Source organism: Lactuca serriola, chromosome 4, assembly GCF_051521515.1.
Source record: "Lactuca serriola cultivar US96UC23 chromosome 4, Lser_US96UC23_V15, whole genome shotgun sequence".
In the NCBI taxonomy this organism is placed as follows: Eukaryota; Viridiplantae; Streptophyta; class Magnoliopsida; order Asterales; family Asteraceae; genus Lactuca; species Lactuca serriola.
The window spans coordinates 393846120-393864693 of record NC_136411.1 but is presented as its reverse complement, the minus strand read 5'-3'; the positions used below and the strand labels follow the sequence as shown (position 1 = coordinate 393864693).

The window sequence follows — 18574 nt, the reverse complement described above, 5'->3', positions numbered from 1 at the left end:
ATGTCCGTCTTCTTCTTGAAGATCCACTTGCACCCGACTGTCTTACGACCCGGTACATTATCAACCAAATTCCAAACTTGGTTGTTGTACATGGACTGAATCTCGCTGTCCATAGCCTCTTTCCATTTTGCAGACTCCGGGCCTGCCATGGCTTCCTTATAGCTGCTAGGTTCATCCAAATTTACTAGTGTACTATCACTAATAAATGTATCCCCTTCAGTAGTAATATGAAAACCATAAAACTGGGGTGGAACGCTAGCCCTAGTGGAACGTCGAAGAGGTAGGGACTCGTCAATAGGTTCAACAGGAGTTTCCTCCTCAAGTTGAGTGCCAGTGTCCGAGGTTCCTTCATCGCTTTGATCTTGAATTTCTTCAAGTTCAATTTGCCTCCCACTGTCTTCTTGGCTTATTAATTCCCTTTCTCGGAAAACCCCTCTTCTAGCAACGAAGACAACATTGTCACTCGGTCTATAGAAAAGGTAGCCAAAAGATTTCTGCGGATAGCCGATGAAATAACACTTCTCACTGCGAGGTTCTAGTTTGTCGTGAGTCTCTCGTCTTACGAAAGCCTCACAACCCCAAACCTTGATATGTGCCAACGAGGGAGCCTTCCCTGTCCACATCTCGTGAGGAGTCTTGGAAACCTTCTTAGTGGGAACTAAGTTAAGTATATGGGCGGCAGTCTCTAAGGCATACCCCCATAAAGCTATTGGTAGCGAAGTCCGACTCATCATAGAACGAACCATGTCCAACAAGGTCCGATTACGTCTCTCAGCCACACCATTCAATTGTGGCGTTCTCGGAGGCGTCAATTGCGAAACGATTCCACATTCTTTTAGATAGTCGTGAAACTCAAGACTTAGGTACTCTCCTCCTCGGTCTGACCGAAGCATCTTGATTTTCCTGCCCAGCTGATTCTCCACTTCATTCTTAAACTCTTTGAACTTTTCAAAGGTTTCCGACTTTTGCTTGATCAAGTAGATATATCCATATCTGCTATAATCATCTGTAAAAGTCACGTAGAAGCGGCAAGCATCCCTTGTGGTGGATCTAAAGGGCCCACACACATCGGTGTGTATGAGATCCAATAAACCCTCACCCCTTTCACAAGTGCCAGTAAAGGGTGACTTGGTCATCTTCCCAAGTAAACAAGACTCACACGTGTCATCGTCCCTAAGGTCGAATGACTCCAACACTCCATCCTTTTGGAGTTGGGCTATGCGTTTCTTGTTGACATGGCCAAGACGACAGTGCCACAAGCATGCTTTGTCTAGACTAGTAGACGAATCAATATTCAAAACATTATTTCCAAAATTATCAACAATCATCACTGATTCATAAATCCCATTACAAGGTAATGCATTGAAATAAAAGACACCATTCAAATAAACATTAATAGAACCATTACTATTATCAAAAGAATATCTGAAACCTTGTCTAAACAACCCATGAAAAGAAATAATGTTTCTTGCCATATCTGGCGAATAACAGCAATTCTCTAAATCTATTCCTAACCCATTACTTAACACTAAAGAATAAACACCGACTTTGGTCACAGGCGACGATCTTCTGTTTCCCATAATCAGGTTCATCTTCCCATGCTCCATCTCCCTACTTCTTTTTAGGCCCTGCAAATCAGAACAAATGTGGTAACCACATCCTGTATCAAGAACCCATGAAGTAGCAAATGATGAGTTATTAGATTTAATAGAATACATACCTGCAAATGTGGGCTTGATCTTCCCATCTCTTATGTCCTGCAGATATTGTGGGCAGCTTCGCTTCCAGTGGCCCTTTTGGTGGCAATAGAAGCACTCTGCTTCTTTAGGATCGGAAGAGGGTTTAATGGGGCCTGCTTTGGTCCCACTTGATGACGAACCATCACGGGGTTTCCCCTTATGGTGGCTCTTACATGGTGCCTTCCTCTTTTTACCCTTTCCTTGACTTATTGCCATCACGGGAGCGGCCACAGCAGGCGACGGTGCAACGGATTTGTCTTTGAGGTTGCTCTCAGCAGTCCTCAAGAGTCCTTGGAGCTTGCTCAAGGAGACCTCCTCTTTGTTCATATGGTAGGTCATCCTAAACTGATTGTAGCAGGAGGGCAAGGAGTGGAGGATTATGTCAATAGCCAAATCCTCATCAAACTTAACATTAAGTTTGAGAAGACGATCAACATACCTCTGCATTTTCTGCAAATGAGAGGTTAGGGATTCTCCACTCCCCATCTTAGCGGTGATCATGCTAGTAATGATCTCATAGCGCTCTTGCCTCGCGCTCTGGTGATACCTGTCCAGCAAATCTTGATGCATTTCATATGGATACATGTCCTCATAGGACTTTTGGAGTTCGAGGTTCATGGTGGCCAGCATGATGCAGTGAACTTTCGTGGCATCACGCTCGTGGGCCTCAAAGGCGGCCAGTTCCTCAGGAGTAGCAACATCTGGGATGATCTTCTCAAGCTTTTCATCGAGGACATATTCTTTGTCCTCGTAGCGTGTGATCATGCGAATGTATCTCATCCACTCGTTGAAGTTTGAACCATCAAATGTCACTTTCTGACACAAGTTCATCAATGAGAATGACCCAGAAGCGTTGTTGTTGTTGTTGTTAGCAGACATCTGAAAAAGAAAGGGACAAAGCTTGATTAGAAATGAATCCCTAATTAAACACCCAAATGAGAAATTAGGGCTAGGATCCAACAACATTATTTACAACTTAGAAAGGGATGCCGTACTCTAAAAGTAAATAACTTGAAGGTAAGTGAATGACGATTCACTAATTCTCACCATGAAAAACGAAAAAGCAATTTAGGTTTTAAATGTATTGAAAACTCCTAGATCTTTGAGATTTATTGAACTTTTCAATGGCATGTTTAAATCTCGATATGCATTTCACATTTGCGACTGGGATGCCGAGGATCGCAAACAAATTTGTGAATAACCATGCGAATTAACGTGGTGCACTCAACGTCACTATCACCTAATCAATGTGCCGGTAAACCACACACGCTCCATTGATCTATGACAAACATCGAGTCACCCTTCGCTACCTATGCCATCCCCAAATTGATGTGCCGGTTAACCACACGCGCTCCATCAACGTTTGACAAGGGTACGAAGTGTAATTCCATGGATTAGCATCATTTTCACATTTTACCCTAAAGTAACTAAGAGTGGGAATTTGTAAAACAATGTAGTTACTTTAATATTTCCATTATACTTTTAATGAGGAATTAAGTGCCCTATCCTATCCGTTCGGCTAACGACCCTCCACCAGTCAAGCAAGCGGTAGATGTGAGTGTACATCCATTAAGCGCCATTTTATAGGCAGCAACCTTATACCCACCTTATAGACCGGCTTCGTGAATGAGGCCTACTAGCGATAAGACTAGCTTATTCTTATACATATATAATAATTAATCTTATAATATCATAATTGTATAAGGGTGTATTTTAAAGCATTTCAAAATACTAGTATCTTAATGTGTATTTAAAATTTTCGAATATTAAGGCTATTTAATTAAAAAATTTTAAACACCAAGAAAACTTTGATTTAATAATTATCAAAATTAAACAATTAATTTGAACTATTAAATCTTTAAGGTTTATCATAAAATTAAATTATTAATTTAATTAATCCTTTTATCCCCTAGATTTTTAAATATATGGAAAGGATAATACAAGATCTTCAATTATCTAGTTTAAACAATTAAATGGATAATCATAAAGATAGCAATATCCAAATCCCTAAAATCTTGGGATCTTATCTAGGGGGCAAGGGATTTTCGAAATCCCTAGGGTTTCTTAACCCTAATTTTCGAAATATGGAGGCTAGGCAAAAGAGTTTTAAGAACCCTATCAAAAAATCGCCAACTAGGGTTTTGCAACCCTAATTTGCGAAAATCACCAAGCCTTAGGGTTTACTTGCCATAAACCCTAATTTGTCAAATTCATAATATGTATCAAATCCAATTGAAAACAAAAAAACCAATGGCTCTGATACCACTGTTAGGTTTTATACAAACAATCCTATGTGTGCATGCAACCCTAGTTGGATCTATATTTTCACTATAAGACATACAACTTTATGAACACAAAATAAAACCCTGGCATGCTTCTATAATTTTCGAAAATTACATAGAAGTGTAGTAAACATACCTTTGTTGTTATATAGCAATAACAACTAGTTTCCTTGATCTCTTGAACTCTCTTGAACTCTTGAAAGCAAGCACCACAATTGTAGTGCCTCTAATGGCTCACAAACACCTTGAAGCAAGAAGGCAACAAAGAGAGAGAAGGGAATGATGCTAATTTCGGCCCTAGGGTTTCCTTGGAATCAAGTGGCCTTAAATTGAAGCATAGGGCATGTATTTATACTATAGGGTGCTAGGGTTTTAGTCAAAACCCTAATGGACAGCTTAGCCACCAAGCAGCCCAAGGAACCTTATGGAATGAGGCCTTTGGACGAAAATATGATGATCCTTCATCATAATTTCGTTCCCCCTTAGTCCATTAGGTTTCCTAGCCCAAAACTCAACTATCACACATTTGACAGTTTATACCCTTTTATTTAATTAATCTCTTTTAGTCACCAAATTAATTCCTAATTAATTTATGACTAATACTAATTAAATAAATATGATTTCTCCTTTAATATATTATTCTTATAATATATTAATGAATCATAATATCTCCTCTCTCATATCAAATTACCTTGTCAAGTTGCTTTGGTGAAGGCAACCCAAAAGGACCATGCACACTCGGGTCAAGTATATACCAAATATGGTTACTGACTTAGACACTAATCCAACAGCATGCACGTAAAGTTTGCAACTTTACGTGATAAGTATGTCCTATAAGCTTGGATCTGTGATTTGGGGCCGCTACATGGCTCAAATCAAGTCTATATGGAAAAAGAACTGAATGGACTCGGCGATTCGCAAGATGACTCGGCAAGTCATATGAAGATGGTCGTGAACTCGACGAGTTGGATGAACAGCTCGGTGAGCCCGATGAAGATCACCATAAGACTCGACGAGTTGAAGAACAACTCGGCGAGTCGGATGAGTTTTCCCTAGATTATGTATGCGTGTGTATCTGTCGAGTTGCAAGGAGGGAACTCGAGTCACTCCGATGACTCGGCGAGTTGGAATGTACTTCAGGGAACTCGACGAGTAGCCAAGGGTACTCGGCAAGTTAAGGTCAACATGGACTGTTGACCTTGATTGAGGACTTTGACTTTGACTAGGGGTTGACTAGTGGTTTATGGAGTACCTTGTAAGGTTAAGGACTTATGAGTATGATGTACTATGATGATAGGTGGTGGAACCTATGTCAAGTGATCCGAGAGTTGGAGTTTACCTTTCGTGTCGACATCTGCGAGGTGAGTCATCCTCACTATATCGACAGCGTCTACGGCACCAAGGCCAGCCCTTTAGTTGTTATTGTTATGGTATGTTGCATGTGGTTATGATTTTTTAGTTCGGAATCGAGGTAGACAGTATGTTATGCTTTTATAATCCGTAGGGATTGGTGTGTTAGTGACCTGATAGGTCGGTACTCTAGTTACATGAGAATTCTATGATTATGATCAGTGAGATAGATATGCTTGATGTTTGTATATGCCAGTATATGATAGCTATGCGTACATGGTTATTTGCTTGTTGGTTGGGTTGAGACGGTCCTGCTTTGTGCTGAAGGCCAACATACCCTATGAGCGGTCCGGGGAGACTGTAGGCCCACGTGGCGGACCAGTCATGCCGAAGGCTCGGGATACATTCAGACAAACTGTAGGCCTGGTAGGGCTGTCCAGTCAGGCCGATGGCCCAGTATGCATGATGATTGATTGATTATTACTGATATGGTATTGTCAGTGTGGTATTGGTATTTTGGGGGTAGCTCACTAAGCCCTCGGGCTTACAGTTTTCAGTTTATTGTTTCAGGTACTTCAGGAGTCCATGGAAAGGTGAAGGCGTGACCGCACCGCTCCTCATCCTTATGTTATGATTTTTGGGACACTTTGATGGAAAATGATTTGAAAACATTTTGTAAACGATGCTTTACGGTTTTTATTTATGATTGAAAAAGTTTAAATTTGGCGTAAAATTTATGGATGTTACAACCGACCACTTCTACACTCCTGATTTAGGTTTTGAAATTCTCCTTCCCTTCCCTTCTTTAATTATAATTATGATTGAATATAATATTCTCGTTTCTAAAATGAAATTAAATTGCATTTAAGGTTAGTAACTGAAATGGAATTACATGATTTGATATATTGAAATGGAATTACATGCTAAAAATGCATTTTAGGTTAGTAACTGCATTTCATTTTAGGTTAAGGTTAGAAATCGAACTGTAGGATTTAAAATCACCTCTGTTTTCATTTTAGGTTTTTCGAATCACCTCTACTTTAGAATTGAAATCAAGTTATACCGCTTGTTAAAGTCCATAGAGTTAAAATGTCCAACATCACAGTAGGGTTCGAAGAATGCTACTATTTTACCAAAGTCATTATTTCTTGAGGTAAAAAAGACTATATCATTAAGTATCGAACACTTCTAAAAGACAATAGTTTGGGTCCATTCCAAGAGGTTGTCAAAGAAGAGTATATCAGGGCGATCCTCTTGAAATTTTGGTGAGTGGATTATTTATCAGGATATTGACACAGACCCATCCCATACTAGGCTCGTATCATGCCATAAGCCCAAGTGTAGAACTCACTCCCAAAAGCCAGCTTGTAGGAGGAGGGGACACCTAGACTTATAAGCCACCAACTTATAGTACTTTCAGCCGATGTGAGATCATAGCAATACCCCACGCTTTGAAGAGCCAACTTCCTCGTTGATCACGGTTGACAACTCATTTCGGTTCAAGCCACCACTCCGAGTCATTGTTGGTCACGACTACGTTAGTCATGGTTGGCACCCCCATTTTCGATTCCAAGCCATCACTTCGTAGGCCACCACTCCAAGTGTTGGCACCTTGATGGGGAAGACTCTGATACGAATTGATACAGAACCATCCCATTCTAGGCCTGTATCATGCCATAAGCCTAAGTATAGAACTCACTCCCAAAAGCCATCTTGTAGGAGGAGGGGACACTTAGACTTATAAGCCACCAACTTATAGTACTTTCAGCCTATGTGGGATTATAACATATATCGTGGATGCAAACTATAACATGAGTAGTGGATAGGTAGTGTTTTACAGAAAGTAAGAATAAAATACTTGGTGTATTTTCAGCATCTAAGGGAGGAAATTTTGTTCACATCAAACATGGTAAGGGCCCACCAAGAATAAGGCAATGATCTTTGGGTTTATTACAAGATATATTATTCATTAGATAAGTCTTCGTTGTTTCAATTATCATGGAAATATTTTTTGTTTGGTAATGTTTGTAATCATGATATTTGTTAAGTTTCCTTTATGTGTTTTTGTCCTTGTTTTACCAGAAATAATGAATGCTTTTGAATAGAAAATCTATCAAGTTTGGTTGCATTTGTTGTGTTTGGTTTTATATTTTTCATGTTCCTTTGGATTGATTTTTGTGTTTTGTTGTTAATAAATGGCGTGGAAGTTGAAACATGTAGATTACTTGTTCGGGCAAGTGTTTGTGATAGTTATGTAGTTTATGGGGTGGTGACAGCAGGATGGTGGTTGTGAGGGAACCACTCCAAGTGTTGGCACCTCGGAAGATGGGGACGGCTCTGATACTAATTGATACAAACCCATCCCATACTAGGCACATATCATGCTATAAGCCCAAGTGTAGAACTCACTCCCAAAAGCCAGCTTGTAGGAGGAGGGGACACCTAGACTTATAAGCCACCAACTTATAGTACTTTCAGCCGATGTGGGATCATAACAAATATCGTGGATGAAAACTACAGGGATAAGTGATGGATGGGCAGTGTTTTGCAGAAAGTAAGGACAAAATACTTGGTGTATTTTCAGCATCCAAGGGAAGAAATTTTGTTCACATCAAACATGGTAAGGGCCCGCCAAGAATAAGACAATGATGTTTGGGTTAATTCCAAGATATATTATTCATTAAATAAGTCTTCGTTGTTGCTATTATCATGGAGGTATGTTTTGTTTGGTAATGTTTGTAACCATGATATTTGTTAAGTTTCTTTTGTGTGTTTTTATCCTTGTTTTTACCAGAAACAATGAATGCTTTTGAATACAAAATCTATCAAGTTTGGTTGCATTTGTTGTGTCTAGTTTTATGTTTTTCATGTTCCCTTGGATTGATTTTTGTGCTTTGTTGTTAATAAATGGTGTGGAAGTTGAAACATGTAGATTACTTGTTCGAGCAAGTGTTTGTGATAGTTACGTAGTTTGTGGGGTGGTGGCAATAGGATGGTGGTTGTGAGGGTTGTGACATCAACATTGAGGTGGTGTTGCTGGTGGTGGCTATAGGATGATGGCAACAACACTGGTGGTTGTGATTGTTGGATTTAATCTAAATGTGTTCAAAAGATACATATTTTCACTTAAGGGCATTTTAGTATTTTTGTTTTTACATTTGAATAAGTAAAGGTCATGTAAACCATTTTGTTTTCATATTTTAAAATAGTTGGTGGTGTAGTGGTTGTGATGGTGATGGGTGGATTTGTGGAGTATATGGTTATAATATTTGTGGTGATGCTAAATATATTTAGTACGAGTGATAATTAGTTTTAATTAGTAGATAATAAGCAATAAAGAGAAGATAAACACAAAGACAAATTAGTCATATTCTAAAAATATAACAGCTAGGGTGTTAGATTTAACAATTCAGGGACCATCGGTGTTACCAAAAACCTCCACATGGACCATCTATGACAAAAAGCTGATACGATGACCAAAAGTGCGCTTTTGGCCAAACCAAAGGGACCAAAAATGTATTTTACTCTATTACTTTAGACAAAACTGCAAAATGGTCCATGTGGTTGGCAAATTTATGTGCTTTTGGTCCAAAACGAAATGTTGGTGCACCACTGGTCCAAAATTGGATCTTTCTATTGTTTTTGGTCCCTATCTACTTAAAAAGACCATTATGCCCTTATAATTTGTTTTTCCATTTTTTTTATTATCAATTTTTATTCAAAATAAAAAAACCCACCATACTCATTTTCCTTTCCCGTTCAAACCCTAGCCTATTCCCAAATTACAAAAAAAATTGGTTGTCGTCTACAACCTTAATCGAAGAACCTCCACAGTCAATGGTACATCTACACTCGTCTTCCACCATCAACAATCTCCCCCACCGCCTCCCCTCCATTCTTTAACCTTTCGACGCATTTATGATGGGGGAATTGATTTCTAGAACCATTTTCAATTTTTAGATCTGAGGGGGGCAATTTTTGGAACTGAAAACATTTGATAAGATTTGCAGGCATTGATATTGGTTGCAGGTTGTAGGTTTGTTCTTGATTTTGATTTGGTATGGTTTGGTGTTGAATTTTAGTTTGATTTGAGGATAAAATTTTGTGGTTGTCGGAGATGAAATTTGAAAAGTGGTATGAGATGGTGTTTGTGGGTAGAAGTTGATCGAAGATGGTTGCTGATGAGAAGAGGTTGAAACACACACATACACACATTATCCCTACCGCGTCCTCCCGTTCTCAAACAACAATGAAGAAATCGAGCATCAATAGAGAATGTTCTTAAATTGCAGAAATCCTATAAGTTCTTGAAGTGCTTCGATGTATTCCATATTCAATCTATTTTTTTCACTTCTCCGATCTGTAGTTTTCTAGTTATTGTGCTTTGATGTCCACATCGATGAGACGCAATTAAACAGATATTGGCGGTGTTGACCGGTGGTAGTGATGTTGATCAATGGTGGTGGTGGTGGTGACCGGAATGTGAAAGCTGGCTTAGGCGAGGAGTCTCCAGTAGCTTCTGTGGTGGAGATGGAGGAAGATATGGTGACGACAATTGATTGAAGATTTTGAGGTGGTAGTGGTTGACGATGGTGGAGGCGGTGGATTGAAGTCCGATGGTGGGTCTTTACGAGAGAGAGAGAGAGAGAGAGAGAGAGAGAGGTGGTCGACTGTTGACTTAAGAGTGGGGTGAGTTTTTTTAATTAAAATAATAAGAAATTAAAAAAGAATTAGTTTGTCATTTTAGATAGGATATGAACCAAAACTACGAGAAACTGATAACCATCCTGTACCAAAACCACACAAAAATATCTAAAATTAGACTAGTAATTTTACCACCATTTTTGCAATTTTATCATTACTTTAACGTATAAAATCAAAGCATCACAATGACAATGAGAACGGCACGAATATATCTTGGGTCGAGATCACCCACACCGTGAGGCTGTGGACACGTGTACGTTCAAGATGACAGGAGAGGGGCTCCGAATCTATTTAAGTGTCCTGTATAAGTAATAAGTATATGGTTGTTAAGTATCATCCAAAAGTTCCAAATCCCGTTTCGCGTCCAAATTCATATCTTACCTAATTCCTCTTTCGGTTTACGTGTAATTTCAATCAACAATGGCTTCAGCCAAGGCGAAGGAGCTGGTTTCATCCAACCCTGTCGTCGTCTTCAGGTTTCATTCCTACCATTTCATAATCCTTCTCTTAAATTTGGTTTGCATTTTTTTCTCGTGAATTTCAAGGATTTGTGGACGTATGGGGTACATGCTCCTTTGATTTGGGTATACTGTATAAATTTAGTTGTTTTTATTGATATAAACTAATTTGTGTTTGAATGGATCTCTGTTAGTGATGTTTGTGTTTTGGATTTGGTTTTGGCAGCAAATCGTATTGCCCTTTCTGTGTGGACGTTAAGAAGTTGTTGACGGAGCTTAATTCTTCCTTCAAAGCTATTGAGCTTGACCTAGAAAGTCAGTTCCTTTCTCACTCTCTATATGTCTGTCTATAACTGTTTGAGCGATTTGATAAAACATCATCATCAATGGTAGAACTAGGATTTGATTAGAATTTTGAACATGTTCATATGCTAAGAGACGAGCTTCACTGTCATTTTGGATGTCAAACCGGGTATAGTTTATCCTGAAAGTGGATATGAATTTTCTAAGTTTCCCATAAACAAATTCTGGCACATAAATTGAGCTTTATAACAATTGAAACTTTGCTACAAATTCAGTATTGTCTTAGAATTCCATTGCCTTTGAGAAATCTAGTTATCCAGAAAGGCTGATTTATAAGTTCTCGTTTACCAACTTTATTATGTAATTTTGAATTTCACAAAGTAGTGAAGTACAAATTTATTATCCTCCACGATAAGCTCATCATGGAACAAAATTTGTCTCCACAAGCTCATTGTTAGCACTTAGTTCTCCAAATAACAATTTTTTTTTCCACATCAAGTCTGAATGAATAATGATTTTTGTGTGTGTATATAAGGTCTATTTTTGTCTGTGTAGATAAGGTTTGTTTCTTTTCTAGACCATTACATCCCCAGAAACATTTTTTTTAACAATTTTCACAGTACTAATCAATTTTAACAATATTCATCAATTTTTGCATGAGTGGAGCTGGTGTTTTAGTACATTAGGCTAAGTTTTTCACTCAACATATTAAATCTTTCTGTCTAGATTAAGTTAAAACAAAGCAACTACATAAATTTATCCAGCTTAAGTGCTTAACCCATAAAATTATTTAAGTCAAAAAATAAGTATAGGATGTTTACAAACAAAACATTAGTTGACCCTTTTTTTAATCTACTTCACTTGTAATTATGATCATACTCAATTACTCATGCCAACTGATTTGAAAATTGTGTTGTTATACAAATACAAGATGATGGAGGTGAGATACAGTCAGCATTGCATGAGTGGACTGGTCAACGAACTGTGCCAAATGTGTTTATTGGCGGAAAACATATCGGTGGCTGTGACAGTAAAAAGCCTTTATCCTTTTTATCTGTTATATTTTATGATTTTCCAGTTTTACCCTTTTCAGTTTTTCTCAATTTGATCTTCCTCACATTTTCCTGTAGGCACTGTTGGCATGCACAAAGGAGGGAAGCTTGTCCCCCTGCTGACAGAAGCTGGAGCAATTGCTTCCAAATCTTCTTAATAAGTAAATAAAATAACTATCTCATGGTTATCTTTATAAACAGAATTTATATTTATCATAAACTTTCTGGAATTCTGTTTATGCGTATTTCAGTATTTGCTCCTGAACTTATGGTGTTTCTGTAACTGATTAAAAATGTTGCGTTTCAATATCAAGTACTGTTTTCATGGAGTCTATTATCTTATATAATCCAATTATTTTTTCAATTACAAAAAAAACAAATACCAAAAAGGCGTACATAAAATCTTATTTTAGTTCTTGCAAAATAATTAAGAATTTGAGACAAAAATCCAATGGTCTAGTGTCTTAAGAGCCTTTCCAGATTGGTGTGTATCACATGCAAAAGCCACTGCTTCAGATAAGGTGCCAACTTGTCCACTCACTGTAAGTGCTGCTGCTGCATTTAGGACCTGATTTTTTTTTTAGTTTGCAATTAGTTAGAGCACTTGATTTTTATACTTTGTAATATCAGAAGGGCAATTTCGACCTATTTAGCTAAAAATTGGTCGACTGGAGTTGTATTTTATCTCCAATGGGTCAAATGGGTGGAATTAAAAAAAAGGTTAATGTCATTAATGAGTAAGAAACTATTTTTTTTTTTTCAAAAATGGCCTAAATGGGTAACAAACTATTTGTTTTTGTTCATAAAATATCATTGATATAATGGTATTTTGTGAACATAAAGTTCGAGTGAGTTACTTATCTTCTGATGACATTTAAAAAAAAAAAGAAATCAATGGTGTTTTGTGAAAAAAAAAACAAATAGTTTGTTACCAATTTATGACATTAACCCTTATAAAAACTTAGGTAAAGATGTGTCAAATAGGTGGAGTGGGCAGGTCTAAAGTTGCCCAAAGTGTATAAATACTTACAATCTCCTTAAAAAAAGTACACTATTATTAGTTTTCTTTAATCATATTAAATACATAATTATTTGTAAAATAAAATAAAGTACTAAATGCAAGAACTAACAATGTATAATCTACGTTTATTTGTTTACAATAGCATCCGACTTTCATTTCTTTTCTATTACAACAATATACTTTTAATTTTTTTCGCATCAAAATTCAACCCAATTATATCATTGAGTATTTTTCTTATTAAGACATTCCACTTTGAAAAGTCTACCGATTATCAAACTATTTTTTTTTTTCTTATTAAGATATTGTACTATGAAATACCCACTTATCGCAGTGAAAATTGTTTTGTATTCGGAAGATATTGCTATGATTGAGTAGATTTTTCAAGATACAATTTTGTAATAATGCTCAAGAAAAGAAAGTACAATGCTATTTCTTGCATTGAACCCTAAAATAAATACAAAAGTGTTGATGGGTTGACCCGACCCGACATATTTTTACCCATTTAAAAAAAAAAAAATCTTTTTGACAAACTCTGATAGATTGTTAAGAAGACTTACCAATGCATCTGCAATAGGTCCTCTCTCACCCGACAATACACGTCTTAGCACCTTCGCATTGTATTGTGGGTCCCCCCCTTGCAAGTCCTCGACAGTGCATCTAGGAATCCCAAAATCCACTACAAAATGCAAATCATCATTTCCCGTTTAGGTTAGAGATTAGAAAGCAAGTCCAACTCTGTGATCAGCAAATTTACCAAAACAGAATCCTTACATGGGTCAAAATGGAACTTCTTGATCTTTTCTGGAGTGACATCAAAAACTACTCCAGGACCTATTTCATGTGTCATGATCATCAATAAGTCTTTTAAAATTAATAAAACTTTAGGTTGTGTTTTCTTTTTTAAACGTAACAATATTTGACAAACTTTCTAGGGCTATTTCTGATAATCTGGATGAGGGTGACATTTATGTCTTTTGCACAGACAAAAATATAACCAATTTTTTACTACTTACATCTACAAAATTCATAGCACCATTTAAAAAATCACAAAAAAGTAGATAAAGGGTTGATGTGATAAACGAGTAACAATTTATAAACTATTTGTTTTGTTTTCATAAAACAAAATTGTTTATATAGAATTTTGTGTCAACAAAGTACATTTATTTTAATGGTATATTGTGAACAAATACAAATAATTCGTTAACCATTTACGCTCCTTTTTAAAACAATTGTTTTTTTTTTTTTATAAAAGAACAAATAGTTGGTAACTCTTTGGAAAAAAAAGAACCCCATCAAACCTCAAAATTTTGAAATTTATGGGAAGAGAAAAGTGTGTCTCAATAATTTAAAGTATTTTTAGTTATTTTGAAAGAAAAAAATATTAATGAAAGATGGTGATGGTAAAACAAAATATTATAATTTGCGTGTGATTGATATTGGTTTAAGTCTTAGTCTAATACATGTCAAAGGCAAAGTCTATGATACGTTGTAGTGGAACAAATGGGACCTTAATGATAAGGAGAGTGATCACGTAACACAATGAGTTGTCATACCGAGTGGGCTCATCTCATCTAAACCCTCAGAATGTACAACTAAAGCTCTTTTCATGCCATATCTTTGTAGAGCTTTTGCCATTTTAGTAACCTACCACCAAAAGTGAAACAACAAAGATGGTTGTTAACAAGCTGTTGTTTTTTGGGTGTGGTTAGGTTAGGTGGTTAAAAGTTAATTTGAACTTACAATGTCTTCCTTGTATACACCAACGACTGCAAAGGGAACCCTAGCAGGGTTAAGCATAGGACCCAACACGTTGAAAACGGTCTTCACTCCTAGCTTCTTTCGAATTGGTGCAACAATCTTCATTGCTGGATGATAATTAGGAGACATCATAAACCCGATACCCACTTCTTCCAAACATCTCTTCACTCCCTACCCCCAAGATTAAAAAAATAAAATTGTAAAAAGTCAAAAACGTTTTTTTAGTAGAATGGTGTATGGAGGGATATACATATATACCTCGGGTTCCAAATTTATGTTCACTCCCAATGCTTCTAATACATCCGCACTTCCACAAGCAGAAGAACTGGATCGATTCCCTTGCTGTAGCACAAGTTGTGTTAGGTTTTCAAACAGCAAACGCACAATTAAAGATGCAAAAAAAACGCACACACAAAAGATTAATGTGGTTCCCCCTTTTATATAAATACAAAAATAGAGTGGAAGTTTTTCACCTTGGCAATTTTAGCACCACAGGCAGCAGCAAGTAAAGCAGCTCCAGTTGATATATTAACCGTGTTAGCCCCATCTCCACCTGTCCCTACAATGTCGACTGCGTCCTCTATCCCCTCCACCTTTCGACTGCAATTGATCATCGCTTTTGCTAACCCTACAATCTACATTGCAAGAATCATAGATAAAGTGGCTTGGATTGGTAATATCTTTTTACATGCAAAAGGTCTAATTCTTTACTAGACCGAATAAACCTTCTGCTGACCAATCATTTTAGATTTTACCCTTACACCCAAAAAATAAATGTCCACATTTTAATGTGAGAGGAATTGGGAGGGAAAAATAAAAGGGAAAATAGGTAAAGGGTTAGCCACTTGACCCATTATGTCATGTTTTTTTGTCTTAACCCATAAGTCATTCTTTCCAAATCAAGTAAAAAGGAAACAACCATATACATATACATATACAGCTGTCCAAATTAAGTGCTTAACCTGTTAAGCTCAAAGAAACAACTTCTACGTAATGATCTAATAGTGACAGTTTGGGTTGTTTGTCCAAAGAATGGAACCAACAAACTAGACTCAATCAAATGAAACGGAGTTGTTTGGTGAATAACCCTATTTTGGTCCACTTTTTGGGATTATTGTTAATTTCTTAAATTTTTATACTTTTTTTTATAATTAAACTATTTATTCAGTGATGTAGCACCTTAAAAAATTAGTTTGGGGTAAATTTTGAGAGACCGCATAAAGAAGAGGGATATTTATATAACTCACTAGATTCGAGTGAAAAGATTAGTTTTATGTGCACTTTTTGAAATTTGTGGTGGATTTTTATGTAATTTATTTTTTAAAATAGATTTTCTAACATGTGTCTAAGGCCACACATAAAAACCATTCTTTATTGAAAATATTACCATAAATAAATATGAAATGCATTAATTACATGAATTATTCTATGTAATTAATATATTTCACATTTAATTATGCTAATATTTTTTGTAATTAATGTATTTTCACATCTAATTATAGTAATATTTCATATACTTAATGTTTCTTATAAAAAAATTAATTTCTAAAAAATGAAATGCCTATTTATATGGATATTAAATAAAAAATTCAACAAACGATTAAATGATTATTTATCTACTATAATAAATAAAGATTAATTTTACTACATATCAATCTTTAATTAGTTTTGATACACATCGTTTTATGGCATTTTTGAAATAAATAATATCTACATGTTAATTTCTTATTTTTTTTTTAAATTTTTAAAATTTAAAAACATATAATAATTATACTTATATAGGTAAAGTTTAATTATAATAAATATTATAATAATTACCATAAATACTTTTTTCCTTCATTATTTCGAAATTTATTTAAAAAAAAGTTATTATTTACAATTTAACTTTTTGTTCTAAATCAACATCAGCGTATATATGCAGGTGTGGCGCCTAGTCTTTCATATAACAAAAACATAAATACGGTATCTCTATCTTATGTTGTTCCATTTCATCACAACACACAATCTGATAATTTCAATTATTCAATAATAAAATAACAAGTCAAACTGCAAACCTAAACACACTAATATGATTATGATTTATGATCAGTCGTTAGACATAACTGAAACTACTAACCTCCTCAAAAGTTTCTCCTTTGGCTCTAAGAAGAACAAGGAAAGCACTGATCAGAGCTTCATTAGCATCTCCGAGCAAAAACTCCAAAGAGTTTTGCGCCTCCTCCTCACTCAAATCAACACAATCCAGCAAGTTCTCGATGAACTGCAACCAAAACACACACACACACACTGCTGAAACCTAATCATGAAACGATTTACAAAAATGACGATGAGATTTCAGGAGTAGTACCTTCGGAGAAGAAATAGAGAGCTGTGAATCCGATCGCGAGCAAGATAAGTGAGTATTCGAAGCTAAAAAGTTGAAATTCTTCCATGGATGAGATTTACGACGGATCTGAGGCGGTGATGCCTCCCTGAAAATGCTACGGCGGTGGAAAACGGAAGAATTGCTGCAAGGAAAGGGAACCGCCATTACTGCTTTTTGCTCATTGACCAGTGAGGCAGTTGGAGTGACCAGTGAGTACTCAATTCTTTCTGCTGCTAAATCGTACCAGAAAAATTTCCGTTTTTGCATCACGAGTTATCTCACCATTTAATGCTACAACAACTGCCTTTATTAAATAGAGTATGTTACATTTTTGGTCCCTATGTATATATCTGGTTTTATGTTTGAGGTTATTATAGCATTTTGTTTGTCCATCTTCCAAATTAAATGAAAAAATTTGGTTCCTAAGTTTATATGATTTTTACAATTTTCGTCCCAAATAAGTAGCGATTTTATTTGGAACAAAGTCCAAAAAGGTTACAAAATTTTGAACAAAAAATTGCAAAAGAAAACTTTTTGCGACCAAAATAAAAAAATCACAAATACTTAGGTGCTGTTGTTTTTTCTAAGGTAAAATGTCTGTAGTTTGCGGACCACATTTGTAGACCTCTGCAACAGAAGAGGTGGACCAAACGTCTGTAGTCTGAAAAAAGAAGATTATTTGTTTTTTTCAGTATCTGCGGGCTATTAAAATAAACTAAAATCTAAATAAACTGAATTTTTTAAACTACAAAGTGAATTTTTTAATCTATTTATGACTTTGTTATAAATAATTAATAATTCTAAATCAACTTTTATATATTATTGTATAAAAAACGAAAATAAGAATAATACAAATTAATGTATATATTTGATAAAAACCAACAATTTTGGTTGCAAAGTTATGCTTAAACATTGTAATTAGAAATCAAAGAATTTGATATATAAATGAATAGAAATAAACTTCGATTTTTTCAATTAAATCAATTAAAAACGTGTCATAAATATTTTTTTTCTAAGAAATTGACGATGCTTTATTAAATAATGTTTTATAAAATTTGGCACAAAAAATATAAGAATATATTATTATTATTTTTTTTCATATTTATATAAACAATTTCAACGACCATTATTGTAATAAGCTTTTATTTATAAACTATGTGTAAGACCCATGTATTACATGGGTTTATTTATATATATATATATATATATATATATATATATATATATATATATATATATATATATATATAAAATTATAACAATTTGAAAACTTTGAATTTATAAGAAAAATGAGAATTTTTTTGAATTATTAAAATTAATGAGGCTTTAATGTATTGAGTACATTACATATATAAACCATTTCTAATAAATACCTTACATATTAAATGTGGAATTTTAATTTAATAAAATGAAAAATACAATAAATTGACAAGTGGAAAATAGAAAATTTAAAAATTCTAGAAAATGTCATGTGTTCAAATGAAGGAGAAAAAAACATGTGGCAAAAAACCTTCATTTATTATAGTAGATTTGTCAAAAATA

At 35.3% G+C, this 18574-nt stretch overlaps 2 protein-coding genes across 2 annotated transcripts; one reads left to right on the top strand and one right to left on the bottom strand.

Moving 5' to 3' along the window:
• Window positions 1-10389: 10389 nt before the first annotated feature.
• GRXC2 (Glutaredoxin family protein) lies at window positions 10390-12217 on the top strand. The gene is made up of 4 exons (XM_079035554.1): window positions 10390-10551; window positions 10760-10848; window positions 11768-11866; window positions 11967-12217. The coding sequence occupies exons 1-4, from the start codon at window positions 10496-10498 to the stop codon at window positions 12044-12046; spliced, it is 324 nt and encodes a 107-aa protein (XP_078891680.1). The 5' UTR covers window positions 10390-10495; the 3' UTR covers window positions 12047-12217.
• LOC145097893 (anthranilate phosphoribosyltransferase, chloroplastic-like) lies at window positions 12206-17309 on the bottom strand. The gene is made up of 9 exons (XM_079035553.1): window positions 17015-17309; window positions 16784-16927; window positions 15141-15302; window positions 14926-15009; window positions 14650-14838; window positions 14463-14553; window positions 13681-13740; window positions 13467-13585; window positions 12206-12456 (listed from the first exon to the last, which is right to left on the bottom strand). Exons 1-9 carry the CDS (start codon window positions 17297-17299, stop codon window positions 12316-12318), a joined length of 1275 nt encoding a protein of 424 aa, XP_078891679.1. The 5' UTR covers window positions 17300-17309; the 3' UTR covers window positions 12206-12315.
• Between the last annotated feature and the right edge of the window lie 1265 nt (window positions 17310-18574).

Coding starts and splice junctions, on each gene's coding strand:
- LOC145097893 (XM_079035553.1), bottom strand. CDS start 17,299: ATGCAAAAACGGAAATTTTTCTGGTACGATTTAGCAGCAGAAAGAATT. Junction 14,839..14,925: donor ACATAAATTTGGAACCCGAG/GTATATATGTAT, acceptor TCTTGGGGGTAG/GGAGTGAAGAGATGTTTGGA. Junction 12,457..13,466: donor GACCTATTGCAGATGCATTG/GTAAGTCTTCTT, acceptor AAAAAAAATCAG/GTCCTAAATGCAGCAGCAGC.
- GRXC2 (XM_079035554.1), top strand. CDS start 10,496: ATGGCTTCAGCCAAGGCGAAGGAGCTGGTTTCATCCAACCCTGTCGTC. Junction 10,552..10,759: donor AACCCTGTCGTCGTCTTCAG/GTTTCATTCCTA, acceptor TGGTTTTGGCAG/CAAATCGTATTGCCCTTTCT. Junction 10,849..11,767: donor TATTGAGCTTGACCTAGAAA/GTCAGTTCCTTT, acceptor TACAAATACAAG/ATGATGGAGGTGAGATACAG.